General features: G+C 45.9%; 1 protein-coding gene across 1 annotated transcript in view; it reads left to right on the forward strand.

Annotated features, from left to right (window-relative positions):
* Positions 1–5,494: 5,494 nt before the first annotated feature.
* Positions 5,495–26,991, forward strand: part of C18H1orf185 (chromosome 18 C1orf185 homolog) — a 66,296-nt gene continuing 44,799 nt past the window's right edge. Inside the window, 2 exon segments of the mRNA XM_038760322.1 lie at positions 5,495–5,522; positions 5,525–5,596. Coding sequence (XP_038616250.1) covers positions 5,495–5,522; positions 5,525–5,596 — 100 coding nt within the window.

Genomic DNA, 26,991 nt, shown 5'->3' on the forward strand with positions numbered 1-26,991 from the left:
GCCGCGGGGCGGGGGCAGCGCAGGACCGTTAGTTTGCGCTTTTTTTTTTCCCCCTGCTACGGTTTCTTTTCTTTTCTCTTCCTGTCCAAATATTTTAAATTTCCGCGCCTTAAATAACAGTCTTCTTTTATTTATTTAGTTTCCTCCGCGGGTTCGGCGGCTCGTTGGTGTTTGTTGCGCCCCCCTTTCCCCCTCCCCAACTCCCCCCGCCCGAGGGCTGCCTCCTCCTCCTCCTCCTCCTCCTCCTCTTTCTCCTCCTCCTGGTGGTGGTGGTCCTCCCGCCCCATCCTCCCGCCCCGTCCCTCCCCTCCCCTCCCCCCCGCCGGGACCTGGTCTGACCCCGGCTCCCCCGGGCCGCCCCGCGCCTCCGGCCGGGAGGGGAGGCGGGGACCCCCGGGGGTCTCGGGGGCCTTCCAACCGATCAATCGTATTTATTGAGCGCTTGCTGTGTGCAGAGCGCTGTACTAAGCGCTTGGGAAGTGCAAGTTGGCAACATATAGAGACGGTCCCTACGCAACAGTGGGCTCACAGTCGGGGCGGTGAGGGGCGGGGGAGCCTGGTCGGGAAGCGGAGGAGCCCCCCCCCGGTCTCCCGGAGGTGACCTTGATGGAGCCCTGGCCATGGGAGTGAGTATGTGCGGGGCGGTGCTGGGCAGGGCAGGGAGAAGGAGGGCAATCAATCAGTCAATCAATCAATCGTATTTATTGAGCGCTTACTGTGTGCAGAGCACTGTACTAAGCGCTTGGGAAGAACAAGTTGGCACCATATAGAGACAGCCCCGACCCAACAGTGGGCTCACAGTCTAAAAGACTGTGCTTTTGGGCAGGGCTGGGCAGGGGGGCGGGAGGAGGCCCAGGAGCTTGGAGGTTGGGCGGAGGCCGCTGCGGCTCCCCAGCTCCGGGCTGGCCCCGGGGGTCCTGTCCTGGGCCGCCCCCGGCTCCAGGTTTGGGGCGGGGAAAGGGCCGGGGGAGACGCGGCCTCCCTCCCGCACCTCCAAGGGGAGGAGACCGGACCGGCCTGGAGAGGGGCGGGGGGCGGGGACGGGACGGGAGGACGCGGGGAAGGGACACGAGGGGACACCGCAGGACCACAGCACAGGACCGGACCGGACCGGACAGGAGTGCGGGGGATGAGGCCGGAGGACAGGAGAGGCCGGAGGGGAGGACACGACAGGGGAGGCCAGAGGGCAATCAATCAATCAATCGTATTTATTGAGCGCTTACTGTGTGCAGAGCACTGTACTAAGCGCTTGGGAAGTACCAGTTGGCAACAAGTTGGGCAGGGGAGGAGAGGGTGGGGGAAAGATGGAGAAGAGGAGAGGACGCGGGGAGAGGGGAGGGAAGGAGAGGACAGCGGAGGCCGGCGGGGGGGAGAGGCCCGGGGAGGCGGGAGGGGAGGAGAAATGAAAGGAGAGGCCGGGGGAGGCCAGAGGGCAGGGGAGGAGAGGGTGGGGGAAAGATGGAGAAGAGGGGAGGACGCGGGGAGAGGGGAGGGAAGGAGAGGACAGCGGAGGCCGGCGGGGGGAGAGGCCCGGGGAGGCGGGAGGGGAGGAGAAATGAAAGGAGAGGCCGGGGGAGGCCGGGGGAGGCCGGGGGAGGGGAGAGGAGAGGTCAGGGAAAGGAGCGGGCCGGACAGGCCCGGACAGGCCCGGACAGGCCCGGACAGGCCCGGACAAGACCGGACAAGAGCAGACAGGCCCGGGCTGCGGGCGGGCGGGCGGGCGCGCGCTGCAGCGAAGGTGTCCGGGCTCCGACTGAGCGCTCTGTCCGGCCCGTGTCCGGCCGTGGGTCCGGCCGGTGTCCGGCCGTGGGTCCGGTCGGCCGGCCTTCCGTGGTCTGTCCTCCGGAGGGGAGCGGGGGCCTTAGGCGGGCCGGGCCCGGGGCCGGCGGCCCGAGGGAGGAGCCCCGGGCCCGGTGGTCAGCGGCCGGCGGCCCGAGGGAGGAGCCCCGGGCCCGGCGGTCAGCGGCCGGCGGCCCGAGGGAGGAGCCCCGGGCCCGGCGGTCAGCGGCCGGCGGCCCGAGGGAGGAGCCCTGCGTCCAGCCCCGGCCGTCCCCGGCCTCGCGTCCTCCGGCCCGGCCAAGCCGGTCCTCACGCCGGGATCCTCGGGGGAGCCGGGCCGGCCCGGAGGGGCTTCCTCCCACCTGCTCCGAGCCGGCCGGGGGCTGAATGTCCTCTTCGCTCCCGGGGCCGGAGGCCGCTTGGACCACGGCGCCCAATTCTGGGTTGCGTTGTCCTCTCCCAAGCGCTTAGTACAGTGCTCCGCACACGGTAAGCGCCCAAGAAAGACGACTGAGCTCCCCCTTCTAGTCCGCGAGCCCGTTGGTGGGCCGGGGCCGTCTCTCTGTGTGGCCCATTTGTACTTCCCGAGCGCTCAGGACAGTGCTCTGCACGCAGGAAGCGCTCAATAAGTACGACTGAATGAGTGAAACGAACGAATGACGGAGGGACCGACGGGCCAAGCCTGGGGAAAGGCGGGCGAGGGAGACCAGCCCCGGGGCTAGCCAAGGAAGCCCGGCCGCCGGGCAGACCCCTGGAAAAAGGTTTCTGGTCGGAACCGGGACCGACAAGCGCTTAGTACAGTGCTAGGCGCTTAGTACAGTGCTCTGCACGCAGTAAGCGCTCAATAAATACGATTGATGATGACCTGCGGTGCCGGACTCTCTCTCTCCGGGCCTCCCGGCTTCCTGAGTCCCCGGCCTGCCCATCCTCCAACCCCTGGGCCACTTAACGCGCCCAGGCAGTAGCCGACCCGACATAAGCCATGGCATTTTAAATCACATTTCAAAAGTTGGGATTTTCTTTTCGGGCCCGTTGTCACGGACAGGTTAAAGACCGAAAGGAGCGGCTCTTCACTTTTCTAGAGGCTCTGTCAATGTTTTCTTAACCCCGGTCCGATTGTCCGATTAAACATAAAGGGGGGCTAGGGGGGGTTTGATGTTGCAAGTTGCCCACACGGAATGGCAGTGTCTAGGTTTAAATCTTGTTTTCGTTTGATTTTTAGCTCCAAATGACTGGCTCTGTGCCACAGGGCCCGTTATTTTAATTGGACACATGACCAAACTGATGGGTAGAGGTAGCTGCCCCTCGATCTCGAATCTTCTCCGCACCCCCTCCCAGGGCCTTTATAGCTCAGGAAGGGGCTCTCTCCCCTTTTCAAACCTACAAGTTTGAGTCCATCATTCATACTCAGCGTAGAGGGGTGTTCAGCAATAATTGCCCTTCGGTACGGTTACGTGGTGTGGGCCACAATAGCCTTTTATTCATTCATTCATTCATTCAATCGTATTTATTGAGCGCTTACTGTGTGCAGAGCACTGTACTAAGCGCTGGGAAGTACAAGTTGGCAACATATGGAGACGGTCCCTACCCAACAGCGGGCTCACAGTCTCAGTGACCTTCTAGAACTGTTGGGAATTCACAGTGGAGCCCAATTCCTGCTCTTCGCTTTCCCCACGTAGGTGTTTTTTCAACAAAAACAATCGGTACCAGAGCTGATGCTCAGAGCAGAGCTAGCACCTCGTGCGTAATGCCTGTCTCCCCAGCTTAGTGTGGGCAGGGAATGGGTCTGTTTATTGTTATATTGTACTCTCCCAAGCGCTTAGTACAGTGCACGAGACACAGTAAGTGCTCAATAAATACGATCGACTGACTGACGGTGACTTCACTGAGAATCCAGGCTCTAAAAGACAAATAAACAAGCGATTTTTCAATACCATAAATTGCCGGTGTGATGTTTTCGAGGAAAGAATAAAATGCCAGCCACAGCACAGGCCTACAAGAACCGAACCCCTAATCAGCAATGCTCCTGGGATTCTGAGCTCCACAGCAGTAAATCCAGAGGGAGTATAGAATAAGACCACATAGCCACGAGTTAAATTAGGCTATTGCTACTTCGTAATGATTAATAGTGCATAAATATTAATTCTCATATAAGCCATATGGTATACTGTAGCATTATATTTTTTAACTGTGCTATACTTAATCTAAAATGCAGCCTCAGCTGTAATAGAGCATGTTCACAACAGGATCCCCTTTTCACTGTATGTTAGTTAGAATACTTTAAGGAAGAATAAGTACTTCTTTATTCAGCTGGCTATTTCATCAACCCCATTAGTTATTTTGGACCAACTTTCTCTTCACAGAAGAATGCAGCAGGGGACAATGCTCTGCACAATAACTTTCTGTTTCATCATGTCCACGGTTGCAGTAGTAATAGGAAACAAAAATTCTTCTTCGTCCACTGCAGGGATTCAAGGGGAATGGGGCATGTTGAATTTGGGGTATGGAATGAGATTCTGGGACATATAATTTACCTCGATTTGGGGACAATCACTTACTCTATCTCCATCCCTCTGAATAAAAAAAAAAAAAAAGAAAGTCATCCTTTGTGCTCCTTAGGAGGGAGAAGCCCTTTTTGATGTGTCTGTAGAAAAAGTGAAATCAGCACCTAAACAGTACTTTTGTAAAATGATTTTTCGCCTCTGAAATTCAGAAGGGGACTTCGGAGCTCAGGCTGCAGTCCGAAATCTCTTCTTTGTCCATTTTAGATAACAGGATTAGAGGGTAAGGGTGAAAAGAGAAAAAAAGAAAAGAGTCAAAAGGAAAAGGACAACGTCACACAAAGGCCACTAATGGGGGCACCGGGAAAGAGACAGGCAATCTAGTCATGGATTTGCAAGTCAGACCAGTGCAGAGAGAACAGTAGGGCGAGAATAAGAGGATAGGAAAACTAGAAGGTCAAAATTACTGGACAAAGACTGGATCGAGAAACTGGGTCAGAAGAGAGGTAAGAGCAGCAGAAAGTCGAAAATGCTGTTACTAAGAGGAAGGAATGGAACCACTGTGTGTTGGAAAGACACGAAAGGGAAATGAGAAAGAAGGAAGGGGGCAGGGACTAAGCCTTCCCACGTAGCAAACGATATCAAGCACAGCCTTGATGTTGAACGCAGCATTAAGATACCTCTAGTTGGTTCTCCATCTTTTTTGAAAACCGTTATTTGCCAGAGTCATGCATGTGGCAAACAAATGCTGCTAAAGCCACCTCTACAAATTTACTGCTAATTGTTGCTATTTTCATTCTGATGTAGTTTTGTGAGTCAAGGAATTAAGGTCCGTGGATAGGTAAAATAACTTTCATTTTCACTTATGGTCAAGGCCCCCCACTTTGAGATCTCCCACCTGAAAACTTAGAGGCTTCTAGATGCTGTGCCTAGCTGTAACTAGAGTATTGTTTTACATTCTTGCCCCAAATACTTCGGAAGTGTTTTCAGTAAGCATAGCTCTACTAAAATGAGTCGGGTTTTTTTTTTCTAAGATTCATGACAAAACCCCCACACATCACCCATAATTAAAGCAGTCAGGTTACATCCATAAAAATAAATTGCAATGATGCTAAAAAAAAACCCCAGCAAGAATAATACACATTTTAATTGTTTCAGGTAACTATGTCTGCAGGCACCTTAACATAGTTAATCGTGATGGGCACCTGGCCCAAATGAACTCAAAAGCAAGAGCAAAACAAGGCAAAAGGAAAGCAACCACAATATCCCTCCAGCTTGTCATAGGTGGGAAAGGAAAACAAATGATACCTCCTGGGGTAAGTCATTTATCCTTGCTTTACCAATTCAAGCACCTGATTTTCTTATATCTTCCCCAGCAGTTAGTAGAGTGCTTGGCATATGGTAAGGGCTTAACAATCGGTGCTTAGTACAGTGCCTGGAACAGAGTAAGTGCTTAACAAATACCAATTTTAAAAATGCCGCAATTGTTACTATTATTTTCTATCAATAAATCAAGTAATCCTTCCTGGGATAATTAAGTAATCCTCACTTTTCCAATTCAAGGACTTGATTATCTTTTATCTACCTCAAGAGCTTAGTAAAATGCTTGACAAATAGTGATTAACCAGTGCTATTATTATTATTATTTTCTATCAGTCAATTGAGAGTACATATTGAGCACTTGATGTGTGCAAAGCACTGAACTAAACTCCATTAGTTCCATTTGGAAAATAACATTGCAGCCAGATGAAAAGTTATGGAACAAATATCTGTCTACATAAGATTATTGCTTTATTTGTGTACATATGCATGGAATTTTATAACCATGTAATAAATTCAAACCAATGTCTCTATTGAATTTTTCTAGCTGGCTCATTACCACTTTATGTCACTTGTCACCCAGGGAAGGGCATGGGAAGATGGTAGCCACTGGAGGATTCAAATCAATGTGGTGGTGGTTTACTGTGGATCAGGAGTCAGTCTCTCAGTCAGTTGTATTTATTGAGCGCTTACTGTATGCAGAGCCCTGTACTAAGCACTTGGGAGAGTACAACATAACAATAAACAGACACATTCCCTTCCCACAACGAGCTTACAGTCTAGAGGAGTTGGTGGGTACCAGGGCAGGCTGCCAAGGATGCATCTATCCTCCACTCTAGGTGCCTTTGGGTGAGCATAAGCAATACATAAATTAATCAGTGGGTAGATCAATCATATTTATTGAGTGCTTACCATGCACAGGGTACTGTGCTAAGCACTTGGGAGAGTACTACAACAGAGTTGGTAGACGTGATCCCTGCCCTCCAGGCGCTTTCAGTCTATAGTGACAAGCAGACATTAGAATAGATAAATTAGATTAGAGAAGCAACGTGGCTCAGTGGAAAGAGCAGGGGCTTTAGAGTCAGAGGTCATGGGTTCAAATCCCGACTCCACCAATTGTCAGCTGTGTGACTTTGGGCAAGTCACTTAACTTCTCTCTATTCTATTTATTTTATTTTGTTAGTATGTTTGGTTTTGTTGTCTGTCTCCCCCTTCTAGACTGTGAGCCCACTGTTGGGTAGGGACTGTCTCTGTTTGTTGCCAACTTGTACTTCCCAAGCGCTTAGTAAAGTGCTCTGCACAAAGTAAGCGCTCAATAAATACGATTGATTGATTGATTCTCTGTGCCTCAGTTACTTCATCTGTAAAATGGGGATTAAGACTGTGGTGAGCCCCTCCTTCCCCCGTGGGACAACCTGATCACCTTATTACCTCCCCAGCGCTTAGGACAGTGCTTTGCACATAGTAAGCGCTTAATAAATGCCATTATTATTATTGTTATTATCAGGGATAGGGGAAATAGTAAAGTAAATCAAACATATTAAAGACTACAGATGACTTCTTTATTTATGATATTTCTTCAGCGCTTACTATGTGTCAAGCACCGTATCAAGGGCCAGGGGTAGATTTAAGTAAATCAGGTGGGACACAGTCCCTGTCCCCTACGGGGCTCACAGTCCAAGAAGGAGGGAGGACAGGTATTCAATCCCCATTTACAGATGAGGCAACTGAGGCACTGAGAAGTTAAGTGACTTGTCCAAGGTCCCAAAGCAGGTGATCAGTGGAGCTGAGATTAGAATCCAGGTTCTTATAAAAAAAAAACCCAACATATTAGAGGTTACAAATGACTTCATTCTGCCACCACGACTGGAAGTCATGCTGAAACCATGGTCTTGGATATCCACTAGGAAAGAGTGAAAGAGAGGAGTCAAATACACCATCACCTTGAGCTCTCCTGTAGCTCAACACCCACCCAATCAATATTGCTACTCGATGGACTGATTGACTTCTGTCATGAAATTTACCAGATCTCTGGGGACTCTGGGTGCATTTAACCTTAAATTTAAAGTACAAAACATAGATTCTAGCAGAAGAAAGCCAAGAGACAAGTCACTTAAAAGAGCTGCAGCTACTGCAGGCTGCACTCTAAGCTCTTGCATCATACTCAGTGGGTCAGCAAGCGAGCTTCTCGGCAGAGCCAAGGGTGAAATGAATTCCAAAGAACTGTGCTGCTGGGGGAAACACCCTGTTTCCAGTTGGCCAAGGTGAAAGACGAACTGACCAAGAGAACTGCCCTGACTGCTATGAAATGAAGGGTGGAATCGAAGACAGATGGAGGGGTGATTTGAACAGACCTAAGTATCGATGGCATCTAAGGGAAGCAGCGTGGCCTAGTGGGACAAACACCGGCCCGGGAGTCAGGGGATCTGGGTTCTAATCCTGGCTCTGCCACTTACCCCCTGTGTGACCTTGGGCAGGTCGCCTAACTTCCCTGTGCCTCAGTTCCCTCATCTGCTAAATGGGAATTCAATACCTGTGCTCCCTCCTACTGAGAATGTGAGCCCCCACAATGGGACCCAATTAGCTGGTATTTACCCCAGCGCTTAGTACAGAAGCAGCATGGCATAGTGGATAGAGCGTGGGTCTGTGAATCAGAAGGCTATGGGTTCTAATGCTGGCTCTGCCACTTGCCTGCTTTGTGACCTTGGCCAGGTCACTTAACTTCTCGTTGTTTCAGTTACCTCATTTGTAAAACGGGAATTGAGGCGGTGAGCCCAATGTGGGACAAGGGACTGTGTCCAACCTGATTTGCTTGTCTACACCCCAGAGCTTAGTACATTGCCTGGCACATAGTAAGCACTTAACAAATACAATAATAATAATAATATCTAATTACATATGTAATTGTCTCCCCCTTTTAGACTGTAAGCCCACTGTTGGGTAGGGACTGTATATGTTGCCAATTTGTGCTTCCCAAGCGCTTAGTACAGTGCTCTGCACATAGTAAGTGCTCAATAAATACGATTGATGATGATGATGATGTATAATTAGATATTATTATTATTGGCACATAGCAAGTAGTACTTCTCTCTTTAGACAATCCTCCTATTTGTAGCTTTCCACTTTAGTGTCATCGTTTTTTTTAATGGTATTTGTTAAGCGGTTACTGTGTTCCAAGAACTGTACTAAGCACCGGGGTAAGTCCAAGATAATCAGGTCGGACACAGTCCCTGTCCCACGTGGGGCTCACCGCCTCAATTTTTTGGCATGGATGGCTAGCCAGTGCCAGCTCAAGCCTGCTGCAGGGGAAAGTGGAATGGACTGGGTTTGAATTTCCCTGTTTGGTCCTGGCTCGGGAGCCAAGAAGCCTGCCCTAGCTTGGGTGAGGGTGACTGGTACATCCCATCCACTTACTTTGGCTTCCGCTTGTTTCTGAGGTGGAAGAGAGAGTGAGCGGAGCTTCCCTTGAAACACTTTCATCCACGTGAGATATCAACTAATCAGTCAATCGATCGTATATATTGAGTGTTTACTGTGTGTAGATTACTGTACTAAGCGCTTGGGGGCATAAAATATAATAGAGTGGGTAGGCATAATAATAATAATAATGGTATGAGAAGCAGTGTGGCTCAGTGGAAAGAATGTGGGTTTAGGAGTCGGAGGTCAAATCCCAGCTCCATTTGTCAGCTGTGTGACTTTGGGCAAGTCACTTAACTTCTCTGGGCCTCAATTACCTCATCCGTAAATGGGGATTAAGACTGTGAGCCCCCCGTGGGACAACCTGATCACCTTGTAACCTCTCCAGTGCTTAGAACAGTGTTTTGCACATAGTACGTGCTCAATAAATGCCATTATTATTATTATTATTATGGTACTTGTTAAGCACTTACTCTGTGCCAAACACTGGGGTAGATACAAGTTAATCAGGTTGAACACAGTCCCTGTCCCCACATTGGGTTTATACTCTCAATCCCCATTTTTTACAGGTGAGGTAACTGAGGTACAGAGAAGTTAAGTGACTTGCCTCAGGTCACACAGCAGGCAAGTGGTGGAACAGGGAATAAACCTATGACCTTCTGACTCCCAGTCCTGTGCTCCCTCCACTACACTATGCTGCTCCTCTTTCCTGTCCACAAGGAGCTTACAGTCTAGAGGGGAGACATTGATATAAATAAATAATTTATAGTAATTCATCCTAGTCACACTCCTCTCCTTGCAATTCTGGTAACTTCAGTTATGTTTTCCCAGGCTGAACTGTCCATTTTTTTCAGTCTGTACTCAAAAGGAAGCTTTTTTCCATTTCCCCGCCCACCGCCGTAGGCCATCCCACCCCGACTCACCTCAGGGGGCCATCCCATCCCCGCTCACCTGGGTGGGCCATCCCGGTACCATCCCGGTACGATTTATATACAATATAAACATTGTATATATGTTTGTACATATTTATTACTCTATTTATTTATTTATTTTACTTGTACATATCTATCCTATTTATTTTATTTTGTTAGTATGTTTGGTTTTGTTCTCTGTCTCCCCCTTTTAGACTGTGAGCCCACTGTTGGGTAGGGACTGTCTCTATATGTTGCCAATTTGTACTTCCCAAGCGCTTAGTACAGTGCTCTGCACATAGTAAGTGCTCAATAAATATGATTGATGATGATGATGATGATGATTTCAAGCTGGACAAAGCATGCCACCAAATAATCCAGGGGCTGGGGTGCCATGGGATTTACACTGTGGCAAAATTCTACTTTTTGTTTGGTTTTCAGTGCCCTAACTGATCAGGTCCCATATTAGACTGGCCTTTGGCTTGCTGCCACACACTGCAATAGCGATTTAAAAAGAGAGTCAACAACAGCTCCAAGATCTCATTCCTGAGTCGTGGCAGATGGCACTGAGCCCACCATCCTGCAATTGTAGTTTGCATTACTTTTCTCCAGGGGAGCTTCCTGGCCTTGGCTCCCACCGAAGCTCACCTGCCATTTTTCGGCCCATTCACTCAGCTCCATAATAATAATCATCATCATGATACTGATAATAATAATAACTGTGGTATTTGTTAAGCTCTTACTACATGCCATGAACTGAACTAAGCGCTGGCATAGATACAAGCCAATCAGGTTGGATACAGTTCCTGTCCGACATAAGGCTCACAGTTTTAATCTCCATTTTACAGATGAGGGAACTGAAGCCCAGAGAAGTGAAGCGAGTTGCCTGAGGTTACACAGCAGACAAGTGGAGAGCTGGGATTAGAACCCACTCCCAGGCCCATGCTCTACCCGCTAAGACACGCTGTTTCTCAAGCAGCCTCCCCGTATTCCTTCCCTGCATTTCCTCGCCCCCAGAAGAGCTGAGAGCAACTGCAAACTCGAATTTCCTGAAGCGCTCCCTATTCCAGATTCTGTTGCTGGAAGTTGCGGGCAAAAATTTGGCACTGTGGCAACTGGGCCCAGACTGAGGGACGTACGGTGTTTTCACCTTGAGAACTCAGTCACAGATGAAAGGGAAATTTGGGTATTGAAATGACAACCTTGGATTGCCCTAAAAATGAATGCACTGATGGAGCTGCCCGTTCTACCCAGATTGTAAACTCCTCGAGGTCAGAGATTGTGTGTACTAACCCTACTGTGCTCTCCCAAATGTCTGATATAATGTTGTTGTTGGTATTAGTTCATCGATGTGCCAGGCACTGTTCTAAGCGCTGGGGTAGATACAAGGTAATCAGGTTGGACACAGTCTGTGTCCCGCATGGAGCGCACAGTTTTAATCCCCATTTTACAGATGAGATAACTGAGGCCCAGAAAAATGAAGTGACTTACCCAAGGTCAGACACCAGACAAGTAATAAAAATAATAATGATGGTATTTGTTAAGCGCTTACTACGTGCAAAGCACTGTTCTAAGCGCTGGGTGCAGAGCTGGGATTAGATCCCAGAAATTTTTGACTCCCAAGCCCATGCTCTTTCGACTAGGCCAACGGTCTGTGGCTAGTGTCACTGAATCAATAATAATAATAATAATAATAATGGCATTTATTAAATGCTTAATATGCGCAAAGCACCGTTCTAAACGCTGGGGAGGTTACAAGGTGATCAGGTTCTCCCACGGGGGGCTCACAGTCTTATTCCCCATTTTACAGATGAGGTAACTGAGGCATAGAGAAGTTAAGTGACTTGCCCAAAGTCACACAGTTGACAATTGGCAGAGCCGGGATTTGAACCCATGACCTCTGACTCCAAAGCCAGGGCTCTTTCCCCTGTGCTACGGTGCTTCTCTAAGAGCCAATCAGCCAATCAATGGAATCTATTGTGTGCTTACTGTTTGACGATCCTTGGATTGAGCATTTGGGAGAGTCCAAGAGATTTGGGAGACACTATCCCTGCCCACAAAGAGTTTACAGTCCACAGGATCAGTTTACAGCCTAGAGTCTGTACTGCCCTTCCCCACCTCCTCCCAGGGGCAAGAGGGAGAAAGAGTTTGCTTCACTGTTTCTAGGGGCTCTTTTGTTCTTTATTCTCAGCTCAAGAATAATCATAGATGGTGACCTGCCTTACACATTTGTACCATTATCCATTTAAACCTTTGCTCTGTTTACTTCTGGTTTCTCTGGTTTTCTTCATTAGATCCCCAAGGGAGCAACTTTCTTCATTTGATGAACGCAAGTGCCAAACAGGGCACAGTTCTGAACTTGGAACAAAGTAACCTTGTGAAATTATGGAACAAAATGGCTTCGAGTTATGCTGATTTGTCAAAATTACCTTTTCCTTTTGCCACATTAGGAACTGTGTCTGTGTCCAGGATTACACATCCAATTACATTCAGGATATTGAATGTGCCATTAAGGTTCTCAATTTAAATGGGAAGTAGTGTGGCTCAGTGGAAAAGAGCATGGGCTTTGGAGTTAGATGTTGTGGGTTCAAATCCCAGCTCTGCCACTTCTCAGCTGTCAAGTCACTTCACTTCTCTGTGCCTCAGTTCCCTCATCTGTAAAATGGGGATTATGACTGTGAGCCCCAAGTGGGACAACCTGATCACCTTGTAACCTCCCCAGCGCTTAGAACAGTGCTTTGCACATAGTAAGTGCTTAATAAATGCCATTATTATTATTATTATTATTAAATAGACGTGATTCAAGAAAAGAAAGGACCTAGAATATCTAAGAAGCAGCATGACCTAGTGGATAGAGCTTGGGCCTAGGAGTCAGAAGGACCTGGGTTCTTAATCCTGGCTCTGTCATTTGTCTGCTGTGTTACTTTGGGCAAGTCCCTTCACTTCTCTGGACCTCAGTTACCTCATCTGTAAAATGGGGATAAAGACTGTGAGCCGCATGTGGACAGGGACGGTCCCCAATTTAAATAACGTGTATCTACCCCAGCATTTAGGAAATTGTCTGACACAATGTCAACGATTAACCATATACCTCATACCATAAAAAAACCCCTACATATTTGTTGTTCCTGCAATGCACTTATTTATCTACCTGTGTTTAGTATGTATGCCTACTTTCACCGTCTTTTACTTGTTTTATACTCAGCTATCTGTTTTGGCTTGTCTTTTATATTTGCCTGTAATCTCCTTAAGAACATATCAAGAAATAGCAGGGCCTAGTGGAGAGAGCACAGGCCTGGGAATCAGAGGACCTGGGTTCTAATCCCAGCTCCTCCTCTTGTCTGCTGTGTGACCTTGGGTAAGTCACTTCGCTTCTCTGGGCGTCAGTTCCCTCATCTGAAAATGGGGATTAAGACTGTGAGCCTCATGAGCGATAGGGGCTGTGTCCAACCTGATAAGCTTGTATTTACCCCAGCACTTACAACAGTACTTGACATGTGGTAAGCGCTTAACAAATACTACTAGTATTATTAATATTTTATCTGAGAGTTCAGTGTGTCCCTCAAGCACCCCAAAAAAGTTTAATAAATGTTGTTAATGGGGAAGAAGAGGACAGTCACTACATAATAATAATAATGATAATAATGGCATTTGTTAAACACTTACTATGTGTGAAGCACTATTCTAAGTGCTGAGGTGGGGGGATACAAGGTGATCAGGTTGTCCCACGTGGGGCTCACAGTCTTAATCCCCATTTTACAGATGAGGTAACTGAGGCCCAGAGAAGTTAAGTGACTTGCCCAAAGTCACACAGCTGACAAGTGGCAGAGCTGGGATTAGAAACCTTGACCTCTGGCACTTTTGCCACTGAGCCTACAAATATAGACACACAGTCATATAGAAATGTGTGTGTGTGTGTGTGTGTGTGTGTGTGTGTGTGTGTGTGTATCAAGTGCCTGCCACTGAGGAGTGTACAATATTACCTGTATTTGTATCTTTTTCAAATCTTAGCCAATTCCACTGTGTATTCAGAATAGTGCTGCTGCAACTAGTTTTGTGATTTAATGAATGTTACATGGTCCTTATACTCTATAATCAATCCATCAGTTACTGGTATTTATTGAGGACTTACCATGTGCAGAGCACTGTACTAAGTGCTTGTAAGAGTACAGTACAATTGTCTACAATCATATTTTAATTTATAAAACTGCCTCTAGATGTGCAAGTTAAAGCCATCTTTGCTCAAAGCCTTCATACTTGAATATCTTCTCTCGTGTTTTGTGGGCTGGGGGACTGTGATTAGGCTCAAACAGAAGACTGTCTTCCTCTCTAGACTGTAAGCTCCTAGCAGGCAGGGATCGCTCTGTCCTGAGTGCGTAGTTCAGCGCTCCACTAAAAGGAAACACTCAGTGAACACCACTGACTAACTGGGCAGGGAATGTGTCAACCAACTCTGTTGTACTGAACTCTCCAAGTGCTCTGCATCCCATAAATGCTAGATAAAATAACAGTTATTGATTGATTGATTTTAGAGTACGAGAACCATGTAACATTCAAGAAATCAGAAAACTAGTTGCACTGGCACTAGTCTAAATACACGATGGAATTGGCTAAGATTTGATGGACTAATTGCTCCAGCCAACAATAGGAAAGGGGTCACTCTAGCAGGTAGGGGCACAGCTGGCACCCAACCAAACAACCGGCTTCTGGGAGTGGGGAAGGTGAGGGTTAGTCCTGGAGTCAATCGATCAATCAATCAATCAATTGATCACTTACTCTGTGGAAAGAACTGCGCTAAGCACTTGGGAAAGGACAGTACAACAGAGTTGGTGGAAACATTCCCTGTCCACAACAAGCTTACAGTCTAGAGATACTGAAATACTGAAAAGCACCGAAAACTAATTCGGTTGCAGTTTCTTGGGTAACCTGATGTCTTTTACATCCCATTTTCACCTTTTATTGTTGGGAACACGTTGATGCTCCCCAAGTTTTTATCAACCCTCAAAATTATTATAAACCTTTTGTTTAGAGGGGGCACTTCAAAATCTAGGCTGCAATTTCTTCAAATTTCTTACTTTTCCATTTCTGAATTATATTTATTTCTTGTTCAGCTCTAATGAGGAAAGAATACTCCAACATTTTCTAGTCTTCTGCTCTACAGCAATATTAGACTAAAGCATTTTTACAAATTGAGTGTGAGGTTGTACTTCAAATCAATGGTTATTTAGCAGGCCAAATATTACCTTTTACTTTACAGTCATTTGATTAGACAGTAGCAAGTGAATGATAAAGATTCAACTATAAGGGTGCAGCAGAATGACAATTTTTCACGTTTTCATACTTAATAGGTACTTTGGCTCTTTAAAATGCTTGTATTTACCCAATTCTCTCCTCCATGAAGTGATCATGGGCTGTCAGAGAACTGCGAGTGGAGAATCAGTCTTCACATTAGGTTGGAGCACAGGGCTCTAGTGTTCCCTAGGCTATATATAGCTGTCCTTCTGGTTCAAAGATGACGCCATTGATGGCGAGAGTTTTATACATGAGTGGGAGCGGCCGAAGAGACCGAGGCAAACTGACCATCCTTTCCACGCTGGATGAATGTGGAAAGCACCCCAGAAGGTGCTATTGTCCTTGCTTTCTGCAGTCCCTCGTGCTGTTTTAAATTTGCTTCCTGGGTACCACAGATTTCCTGAACGTTAGCTCCAGAAGACCCTCTGCATTTAGTATGATAATGCCCAAGGAAGATCATGAGGAATTTTAGGCACACCAAGATCTTCAGGAAATACAATCAATCGATCGATCGATTGTATTTATTGAGCGCTGTGTGCAGAGTACTGTACTTGGTGCTTGGGAGAGTACAATATAATAGAGTTGGTAGACACGTTCCCTGCCCACAGTCAGCTTACAGATGACTTTAAAATCTAGAGATGAGTTTACAGTCTAGAGATGAGCTTATAGACATGGTGACTGATGTTAGTTCCTCTGAGCAGCCAGAGTCCTTTCTTTGGTTACCGGGAGACCTTCTCTTTCCGAGCCAGGGATTCTAAGGAGAATTCTGTTGGGGTCAACTGACCAGCAAGGAAATGTGTTTGGCTCCCAAAAATTAAATAGGAAAGTGATCTGGCATTTTCAGCAGTGTTTCCAGATCGTGGGGCATGAGTGGTGGGCGGGGGTTTCCTTCTGCTTCTGGTAACTAAAATCTGCTGTCCACCTTTCCAGCTGCTCCCCCAAGTGTGGGCCCTGATTCCCAAGCAGGAACAGGCAGAACTGCCCCATCATAAAACAGGTAGAAGCAGTATGGTCTAGTGAACAGAGCCCGAGTCTGGGAGTCAGAAGGTCCTGGGTTCTAATCCCGACTCCACCACATGTCTGCTATGGGACCTGGGCAAGTCACTTGACTTCTTTGGGCCTCAGTTTCCTCATCTGTAAAATGGGGATTAAGACTGTGAGCCCCGGGAGGAACAGGGACTGTGTCCAACTTGACTAGCTGGTATCTACTCCAGCGCTTAGTACAATGCCTGGTACATAGTAAGCACTTAACAAATAACATTAAAAAAAGGTTCGAGGGAGCTGGAGCCTTACCAGAACAAGGGCTGACCTACAGCTGGGTGAAATCTCCTTTCCCTACAGTTAGGCTCAGGGGCTGACGGACACCTCCATAGAAGGGAGGGAGAAGGGCTTCCCCCTCCTCGCTTAGGGCCGGGGGCTGAACCAGGCCAATGCAGAGGTGAGGTCTCAGCATAATTCACTCCAGAAAATGTAGCCCTTTCACTCTCCTTAGGGAATGCAGACAAGTAATTGTAGAATACAAATTTCTGGTGGCATCAAAAACTTACCCCCATCTATTTATTGTCTGTCTCACTGAGGGATGCTCTTGTCAAAGAGATGTTCCATTTTTTTTTTTAACTTTTCATTTCAAATTTCCAATGCCGATCAATCAATGGTATTTATTGAGTGTTTACTGCATGCAGGGCACCCCTCTAGGTTGTAAGCTCACTGTGGGCAGGGAACGTGCCTCCAGCTCTGTTGTACTGTACTCTCCAAGCACTTAGTACAGGGCTCTGCACAAAATAAGCACTCAGTAATTGCCATTGATGATGTACTGAGTGCTTGAGAGAGTACAATACGATAGAGTTGGTGGACATGATCCCTGCCTTGAAGGAGCTCACTATCTAGTGGAAGAACTTATAATGCCATCAGATGGTTAAGACATGGATTTTTCTTTCGATGTCTCTTCCACTCCTGGCATTTTTGCCCCTCTACTGACCCCTGTTCCAAGCAAATGTTTGCTTGTGGAATTTGAAATTCTTGATTTTGGTGACAAAACAGTCGGTTTCTGGAGGGATGTGGCCTTTCTGTTCTCTGAAGAGACACGGTGTTCTTTGTGGGGGAGGGGAAGCTGGGGCCAGAGGAGAAGGGTAGACTGGAGGCAGAATGAGAACCCATTCTTGTATATGCTGGGGGCCTTCCTCCTCCCAGGGATTTGACAGGGAAGGGAACATCGGACTATGGGTATCGGGGGGACCCAAAGGAACCAGAAGGGGAGACCTGAAAACTACAGATGACTTGCAGGCTAAACAGTTTATAATCTTCCTCCACAGTACTGATTGGAGCTCAAGGAGAAGGAGGAGGAGTCTCTACCACCACAAAGAGGTAGGCAGGAAGAGGAGGAGGGTCCCAGAATGCTAATTTGACATCCTTCCCCATTACAACCCCGCTTCTGGCTCAGTGGTTAAGGGGAAGCTTGATATATTTTGGGAGAAAAAGCTCAGTGCTTTAAAATGTATGACTTCTGTGGGACTTGCTCAGCTTCCACAGCTATCGCCTCAGGAAGGCTGGGTCATCAGGTAGAGTAGACTTCACCTGCCCAAGGACCAAATTTGTGAGATCATTTTTGAAAAATCAAGTTTGCTTCCCAGAAAAGCCTCTAGAGGCAAAAGGAAGATTGAGTTTAGCTGGAAAGAGACAGTAAGGGTGCCCAAACTTCCTACAGCTACTGGATGGGGTTCTGCTAGGGATCAATCCATCAATCAACAGTATTTATTATTGTAACAATTACTAAACATAATTAATATTCTATTGTTCATTCAATCGTACTCACTGAGGGCTTACTGTGTGCAAAGCACTATATTAAGCGCTTGGAAAGTACAACTCAGCAATAAAGAGAGACGATCCCTGCTCCCAATGGGCTTACAGTCTAGTTTATTATTAATAAATAATAATACCTTGCTGCTGCTGTGTGATCTTGGGCAAATCAATTCACTTCTCTGGACCTCAGTTACCTCATCTAGAAAATGGGGATTAAGACAGTGAACCCCATGTAGGACATAGCCTGTGCCCAACTTTTTTTTTATGGCATTTGATAAGCGCTGACTATGCGCCAGGCACTGTTCTAAGTGTGGGGTAGATACAAAGTAATCAGATTTGACAACTTGATTAGCTTGTATCTACTGGGGCGCTTAGTTCAGTGCCTGGCACATAGTAAGCGCTTAACAGATGTCATTAAAAAAAGGCAAATCAGTAGCCATATGACTGTTCTTTGACATAGTTATGGCCCTCTTTGTCAATCATGTTAGCTAGGTTTTTTTTAGGATTTTTAGGATTTCTCCTGCTACTGTTCATCCTGAGGTCATTAACTAGCCCCAGGCATGGTGGTACTCTCTTCACAGGCCAATGTAAAAGAAGATGCTTCCACTGCTTCCTTAATGCTTTGGAGACTTCCAGTTTAGGTCCAAGTCAGCAAAGTGAAGGATAGAGTTCATCATCAAGAGATTTCCAACTCCAAAAAGGTTCATTTCAGCCTCTTTATCTTGATAGTCCAAGTACCTCTGTTGTCTGGCACACAGTTCCCTGCTGATTTTTCACCAAAGGAAGACATGAAAGTGCTCTATTGCCCATGACATTTGGCAGAGATATTTATGAATGAAAAAACTCATCATCCCTCATTGATTTGACTAATGGAAAGCAAGTATGTATTTATTCAAAACATGTAGTTGCTGCCGCAAATTGACAGTTCTGAATTTTTGTTCTTTTACAGCGTTTCATTTTTTTTTGCGTTTCATCTCATCTTGTCTATTTATTACCAATAATATTCTGCATCTGACTTTCAAGTTTCAGAACCAAGAAAATTCTTAAACTTTTGATTCAGGTAATTTTACAAGGTACATTTTCACAATGAATCTACTTTGGAACTCTCCAGTTGTTCTATTAAGAACTGACAGTCCCTGGCACATAGTAAGTGCTTAACAAATGCCACAGTTATTAATTATTGTTAAAAATCTAATATGAAAAAAAGGCACTTTGGATCTAGTGTCCAGTTACCTGTTGCCATACATCATGAGAGTCCTGTGAGAGTCACAAGAATGCTTAAGTGTATTTTTCACTTAATTAAAAGCAGAATCTTGGCCTGCCCATCTACCAACACAGAACTTCTGTAATTCCAAAGTTTTATTTTGCTTGTTGGTGGAAACCTGGATGTGTAGCTAACCCAGATAGGCAAGTACATCAATTTCTCCAGGATGTTGTAAAGATTGATGCATGGGTATTCCCTCCACTCAGCTCAGTGATACTGAAGTTGGGCAGAGAGCAATGCTTGAAGTCCTTTCTTCTGGAGGAGAGTTTGCAGAGCTAAGAGTTCTTCTTCTCACAACGTTTGCCCTTCCTGATCTCTTCTGTTCTGCACCACAGTGCCACGTTTACCAAGGCATTCATCGGGAACTGAAGGTGAGATTTTTGCATCAGGACCCTGCTGGACTACTTCCTCCAGCACTTAGAACAGTGCTTGGTGCATAGTAAGCGCTTAACAAATACCATTATTGTTATTATTATTATTGCAAAGAGCTCTGCAAACAATTTCTCAGCACATCAGAAATGGGTTCTGTTTGTCTTCCACCTGTAGCTCGTTCATCATTAGAGAGAAAACGTTAGCCTCATTGCTTGTCCAGGCATTCAATCAATCAATCAATCAATCAATCAATCGTATTTATTGAACGCTTACTGTGTGCAGAGCACTGTACTAAGCGCTTGGGAATTACAAGTTGGCAACATATAGAGACAGTCCCTACCCAACAGTGGGCTCAAAAGGGGGAGACAGAGAACAAAACCAAAAATACTAACAAAATAAAATAAATAGAATAGATAGGTACAAGTAAAATAAATAAATAAATAGAGTAATAAATATGTACAAACATATATACATATATACAGGTGCTGTGGGGAAGGGAAGGAGGTAAGATGGGGGGATGGAGAGGGGGACGAGGGGGAGAGGAAGGAAGGGGCTCAGTCTGGGAAGGCCTCCTGGAGGAGGTGAGCTCTCAGCAGGGCCTTGAAGGGAGGAAGAGAGCCAGCTTGGCGGATTGGCAGAAGGAGGGCATTCCAGGCCCGGGGGATGACGTGGGCCGGAGGTCGATGGCAGGACAGGCGAGAACGAGGCCAGGTGAGGAGATTAGCGGCAGAGGAGCGGAGGGTGCGGGGTGGGCTGAAAAGGAGAGAAGGGAGGTGAGGTAGGAGGGGGCGAGGTGATGGACAGCCTTATAGCCGAGGGTGAGGAGTTTCTGCCTGATGTGCAGATTGATTGGTAGCCACTGGAGATTTTTGAGGAGGGGAGTAACATGCCCAGAGCATTTCTGGACAAAGACAATCCAGGCAGCAGCATGAAGTATGGATTGAAGTGGGGAGTGACATGAGGATGGGAGATCAGAGAGAAGGCTGATACAGTAGTCCAGACAGGATAGGATGAGAGCTTGAACGAGCAGGGTAGCGGTTTGGATGGAGAGGAAAGGGCGGAGCTTGGCAATGTTGCGGATGTTGGCATTCCTCTTTCTGACATGGATTCAGCAATTATTGATAAAACAGAAAGATTTTCAGTACGGGGATTGTGGGCAGCATAAATTGAAGGAAGCACAAACTGAAGCAGCAGGGCTCAGTTTTGTTTTGTTCCCTGTCTCCCTCTTCTAGACTGTGAGCCCGCTGTTGGGTAGGGACCGTCTCTACATGTTGCCAACTTGTACTTCCCAAGTGTTTAGGACAGTGCTCTGCACACAGTAAGCGCTCAATAAATACAATTGAATGAATGAATGACCTGAGTTCTAATCCCCACTCTGCTACTTGGCTGCTGTGGGACCTTGGGAAAGTCACTTCCTTCTCTATGCCTCAGTTCCCTCATTCATAGAATGGGAATTAAGACCGTGTGCCCCACATGGGACATGGACTTTGCCCAACTTAATTAGCTTGTCTCTAGTGCAGTGCCTGGAACATAGTAGACGCTTAACAAATACCATAAAAAAAGGAAGAGCATGCCAATGAACAGCGACTGTGATTCTATTTTCAGGTTGTTAGAAGCCAGCATCCTTTGCCATATTGTCTTAGCATTCTTTCCCCCCAATTGCAGAAACCATTACGAACAAGTCCAGAACTTCCTACAGCAACTTAAATCAAAAAGAATTTCCTTTGAGAAGCAGTAAATCACAGCCATCATTTCACATTATTCATTACAGATACAAAACAAGCCACTTTTGGGAAACTTCTCCATTCATTTTGGTGTTCGGTTTGAGGAAAAGACCTGAACAGCGGGGACTTGGGACCATCAGATAAAATGTACTCACTGTCACAGAGCTCTGGTATAACTACTATGTGGGTTCCTCTTTTCGCTTGATGGAGTCCCCTATGGTTTTCCCTTACCTCTTCTGGATCTGATAAAGACTCTGACTTAATATGGACTGTTTGCCTTCTGCTCTTCTGAATTTATCATCATCATCATCATCAATCGTATTTATTGAGCACTTACTGTGTGCAGAGCACTGTACTAAGCGCTTGGGAAGTACAAGTTGGCAACATATAGAGACAGTCCCTACCCAACAGTGAAGCAGCATGGCCTAGTAGAAAGACAAGGGCTTGGAAGTCAGAGGACCTGGGTTCTAATCCCGGCTCTTGCCTGCTTTGCGACCTTGGGTGAGTCACCTAAATTCAGAGAAGCAGCATGGCTCAGTGGAAAGAGCACAGGCTTTGGAGTCAGAGGTCATGGGTTCAAATCCCCGCTCTGCCAACTGTCAGCTGTGTGACTTTGGGCAAGTTGCTTCCCTTCTCTGTGTCTCTGTTACCTCATCTGTAAAATGGGGATTAAAACTGTGAGCCCCCGTGGGACAACCTGATCACCTTGTAACCTCCCCAGCACTTAGAACAGTGCTTTGCACATAGTAAGTGCTTAACAAATACCATCATTATTATTCACTGCACCTGTTACCTCATCTGGAAAATGGGGATTCAATCTTCCTCCCTCTGATTTAGCCTTCGAGTCCTATGGGGACACATCTGATTGTCTTTTATCTACCCCAGCACTTAGAACAGTGCTTGACACACAATCAGTGCTTAACAAATACCATAAAACCCCCCAGAGAACTTCATCATCTATGAAGGTACAGAATTTACAGGTAATGTTCAAAAAGCACTCTCCTCTCAATTTTTCAGGAAGAAGGCAGATGAGTATTGGAATATTGGCTTTTCTTTATGAATTTCGTTTTGAAAAATCCAGAAGCGACAGCTCAACGTTTCAAAATCCATTCAGGAAAACAGGGCCTGTTTCTGCTGTAGATTTAGTCAATCCCTTACCACCTGGCTTGTCAGGCTAATTTCCTCTTCCTTTCCCAATCCATGTGATAGGAAAGATTGGGAGGAGGGGGGAAGACTACACCCACGGACACCTGCCCAGAAACTTCCCCTGTTCTGGCCATCAGAGTCATCAATGACGTTGATGGAGTCGACTTTGGTTGCAGGCCATTGTGTTAAGTAGTGAGGCACACACACAGACACACACACACACACACACACACACACAGACAGACAGACAGATGATAATCGATCATTCAGTCACTCAATTGTATTTATTGAGCACTTACTATGCTCAGAGCACTGTACTAAGCTCTTGGGAGAGTAGGTACATATTTTTAAATTACACATTATAAATTATTTGCTTTTTCTGATGTCTGTCTCCCCCTCTGGACTGTAAGCTTATTGTGGGCAACCAGCATTTGCAATATTGCAATATTGTATTGTAATAAAAATAATAATAATTAGGGTATTTGTTAAGTGTTTACATTGTGCCAGGCACTGTGCTAAGCACTGAGGTGGATACAAGCAAATTGGGTTGGGTCCCTGTCCCACATGGGGCTCACAGTCTCAATCCCCATTTTACAGATGAGGGAACTGAGGCACAGAGAAGTAAAGTGACTTGCCCAAGGTTACACAGCAGACAAGTGGTGGAGCCAGGATTAGAACCCATGACCTTCTGACGCCCAGACCTGTGCTCTACCCACTATGCCACGCTACTTCCCTTGTACTCTTCTAAGTGCTTAGTACAGTGCTCTGCACATAGTAAGTGCTCAGTAAATGCCATTGATTGATTGATAATTGATTTGCTAGACATAATTTGGTGAAGCTGGCTGAATTTTCTTCTGACTTGGGCACTTATAACAGTTCACATCAATCTCAGCTTTATCTGAGCGGTTTACTGCATTACAACTTTTTGAACAGTCCTCCAATGAATAACTTTAAAAACCAGTATCATTAAAGTTATAGCTGCTGTTAGGTCCTAGACTGTGAGCCTCACGTGGGGCAGGGACTGTGAGTCAAAATTTTTAACTTTTTTTAATGGTATTTGTTAAGTGCCTACTATGCACCAGGCACTATACTAAGTGCTGCGGTAGATACAAGCTAAACAGGCTGGACACAGTCCCTGTCCCACTTGGGGCCCACAGTCTTAATCCTCATTTTACAGGTAAGGAAACTGAGGCACAGAGAAGTTAAGCGACTTGTCCAAGGTCATGTAAGCAGACATCTACCCCAGTGCTTAGAACAGTGGTTGTCTCATAGTAAATGCTTAACAAATATCATTATTATTAACAAGAAAGCAGGAATTCATTGTATGACAAATACAATTTGAGGGTAATTTGAAAACTCATTATTTTAGTGGCACCAAATCAGCACTCCTCCCAAGAAGCCACTGCTAACGCGTTAAGAGCATTAAGATCATTTCTCAAGGACCGTTTCTTTATGTTGCAATCCCAGATGCTTAAGTTAAGTTTAGTTGAGCCCGCTCACAGTTGCGTCTGGTGGAATAAAAAGGAAACGTTGAAAGATGAGCCTTGAAAGTTTTCTTGGTTTTGTTTTTAAAGCTTGGAAATTCAACTGAGTGGTTAAGTCTGCCTAGATAAAATCCAGTTTTTTGGAGAGATTTTCCACACAGAAAATTTCAGCTTTTCAAATGTGGCCCAAGTTGGCATGAGGCAAATTTAATGCTAAGCTAATGCTAATCCTCTAAGCCATAAGGTCAGTGTGGGCTGGGAGCGTGTCTGCCAACTCTGTTGTATTGTAGTCTCCCAAATTCTTAGTAAGTGCTCAATAAATCACTGATCATACTAAGCATCAACTTAATGTTAGTAGGGATCCTGCAGACTGTAAGCTAAACTTTAAGCTTATTGTGGGCAGGGAATGTATCTGTTTATTGTTATATTCTACTCTCCCGAGCACTTGGTACACTACTCTAAACACAGTAGATGCTCAATAAATACTATTGATTGATTGATTGTACTATGCAGATGGGTCCTCTGAGTTCATCCCAGAAATCCTGAAGTCAGCATGGTTACCTGCCTCACAGCCTTCTGGGCGTCTACCGATCCTACCACCTTCAGAGTGGTGCCAAAGTTCAGGCTAGCTGGGACACTAGCGCATAGTAGGCACTTAACAAATACCGTTTAAAAAAGTTGAAAGCTCACTGTGGGCAGGGAACATGTCAGTTTTATTATTGTGTTGTACCCTCTCAAATGCTTAATACAGTGCCCCCCGCACAGTAACTACTCAATAAATATGATTGACTGATTGACTGACCAAAATGAGAAGAGCAATGCAAAGTCACCAGTATCTCTGGGGGGCAGCTGTGGATAGGGCATATTCTTGGGCCAATCAGAAGGCAGCTTCAAGGATACTATCTCTTGACCGGTCTCTGGCCACCCTTAATTAATTAAAAATTAATTAATTAAAAATTGTTCAGCCCTTCAAGGCTGAATTGTACCAAAGAGGGTGAGAGTCAAATCCCTCCAATGCCAGCTAGCTAACAAATCAGGCACAATGACTGCCGGTAAAATAGAGGTGGTGGTATCCCTAATTCATTCATTCATTCAGTCGTATTTATTGAGCACTTACTGTGTGCAGAGCACTGTACTAAGCGCTTGGGAAGTACAAGTTGGCAACATATGGAGATGGTCCCTACCCAACATCATTCAGTCAATCAACGGTATTTATTGAACGCTTACTGTGTTCAGGCAGAGTAAAATACTAGAGTTGGTAGACACATTTCCTGCCCACAAGAAGCATACAGTGTAGAGGGGGAGAGGGGGTTGACAAAGCAATGTTGATCGGTCAGTCAATCCACGCTATTTACTGAAAGCATACTGTGTGCTGAGCACTGTACGAAGAGCTTGGGAGAGTACAATATACCAGAGGTTTGAGGCACGTTTTCTGCCCTCAAGGAGCTTGCAGGGTAGAGGGGGAGATGGGGTGGACAAAGCAATGTTAGTTAATCAGTCAGTCAATCAATCACGTTTATTGAGAGCTTACTGGATGCAGAACACGGTACTAAGCACTTGGGAGGATACACTACAACAGAATTGATAGTTACCCCTGATCCCTTGCTCCAGTCCTTCCACTTTCAAGTCTGATCTCTCCATCTTGAAAACCTTCCTGAAAGTCCACTTCCTCCAGGAAGTCTTCCCCGATTCATTTTCCTTCCCCCCAGCCCAGCCATTCGCTCCTAATCACCACCAAGCACAGACTGTTCCCCCAGCAACCACTCAGAGCGTTTTTGTACCCATTGATTTGGTTTTACACCCTTCACTATTCTTAACCACCTGCTTTTCCACATTGTCATCTTTCTGGCCTCTTTTTTCTCCCATCTGTACACGCTTTTTATGGTCTGCCTTTCTGGTTGAATTGTAAGTGAACTGAAGGCAGGGATAATATTTTTTCCTGAAATTATTATACTCTCACAAGTGCTTAGTAAAGTTCTCTGCACACAGTAGGAACTCAAACATTACTGATTGGTCGATACGGTTTGCCGCAGCCCAGCCTAAAACATATAAGCATTGCAAAATAACATTAAATCTTTTCTTAATGGTATTTCTTAAGCGCTTACTATGTTCCAGGCACTGTTCTAAGCACTGGGGTAGATACAAGCAAATCGTGTTGGTAGTCCCTGTCCCTCATGGGGCTCACAGTCTTAATCCCCATGTTACAGATGAGGTAACCGAGGCATAGAGAAGTTGAGACTTGCACAAGGTTACACAGCTGACAAGTGGCAGAGCTGGACTATGTGCCTGTATCCACCAGGACCCGCTGCTTCTCATAATTAGTATTTCCAAAGAATAAAAATTCACACTTTTAAGGACAGCCATTCACTGTCTAAACCAAAATTAATCCTATAAATTAAGCATGGTGTAGCATTTTTATTTTTTTTAAATGAGAAATAACACAAGGAGAGTCAAGTAGAAACAGAAGCATTCATTTTGACATTTTCAAAACTGTTCATAATCCATGGGTCAGTTCTGTCTCGAAGATCACATCTTGAGAGATGAACAGAAAATATCCTCTTTTGGTCTGCAGGTGATATTCAGTCGAGCAAGGGGCTAACACCCTGGAGATTGGCTTTTGAATTCAGAGTGAGTTTGCTGTGTTAAGGGAAATGACGACAAAATCAGAATGAAGTTTATTAGGGATGAGTACAAGATAGGGACGTTGGCAAGGTCAAAGTGGTGGAGAAAGAAAGATAATTTTTGAGGTGGAATTTTGAAGCGATTCAAGCTTGCCTTGGATAGGCCAAAAGGTAGAAGGCTATTGTAAGGAAGGAGACAGAAAGTGACCAAGAACAAGATCTGATATTTAGCTCTGAGAACACGGAGGAGTGTGGTGACTCTAAGAGGGAGAGAGGAAAGGAGAAAATTTGATCAGCCGAAGAACATGTGACTGATAGGATTGGATCTAGATAGAGGACTGTGAAGAATCACTAATCACTC

The sequence above is a fragment of the Tachyglossus aculeatus genome, chromosome 18 (genome assembly GCF_015852505.1).
Source record: "Tachyglossus aculeatus isolate mTacAcu1 chromosome 18, mTacAcu1.pri, whole genome shotgun sequence".
NCBI lineage: Eukaryota > Metazoa > Chordata > Mammalia > Monotremata > Tachyglossidae > Tachyglossus > Tachyglossus aculeatus.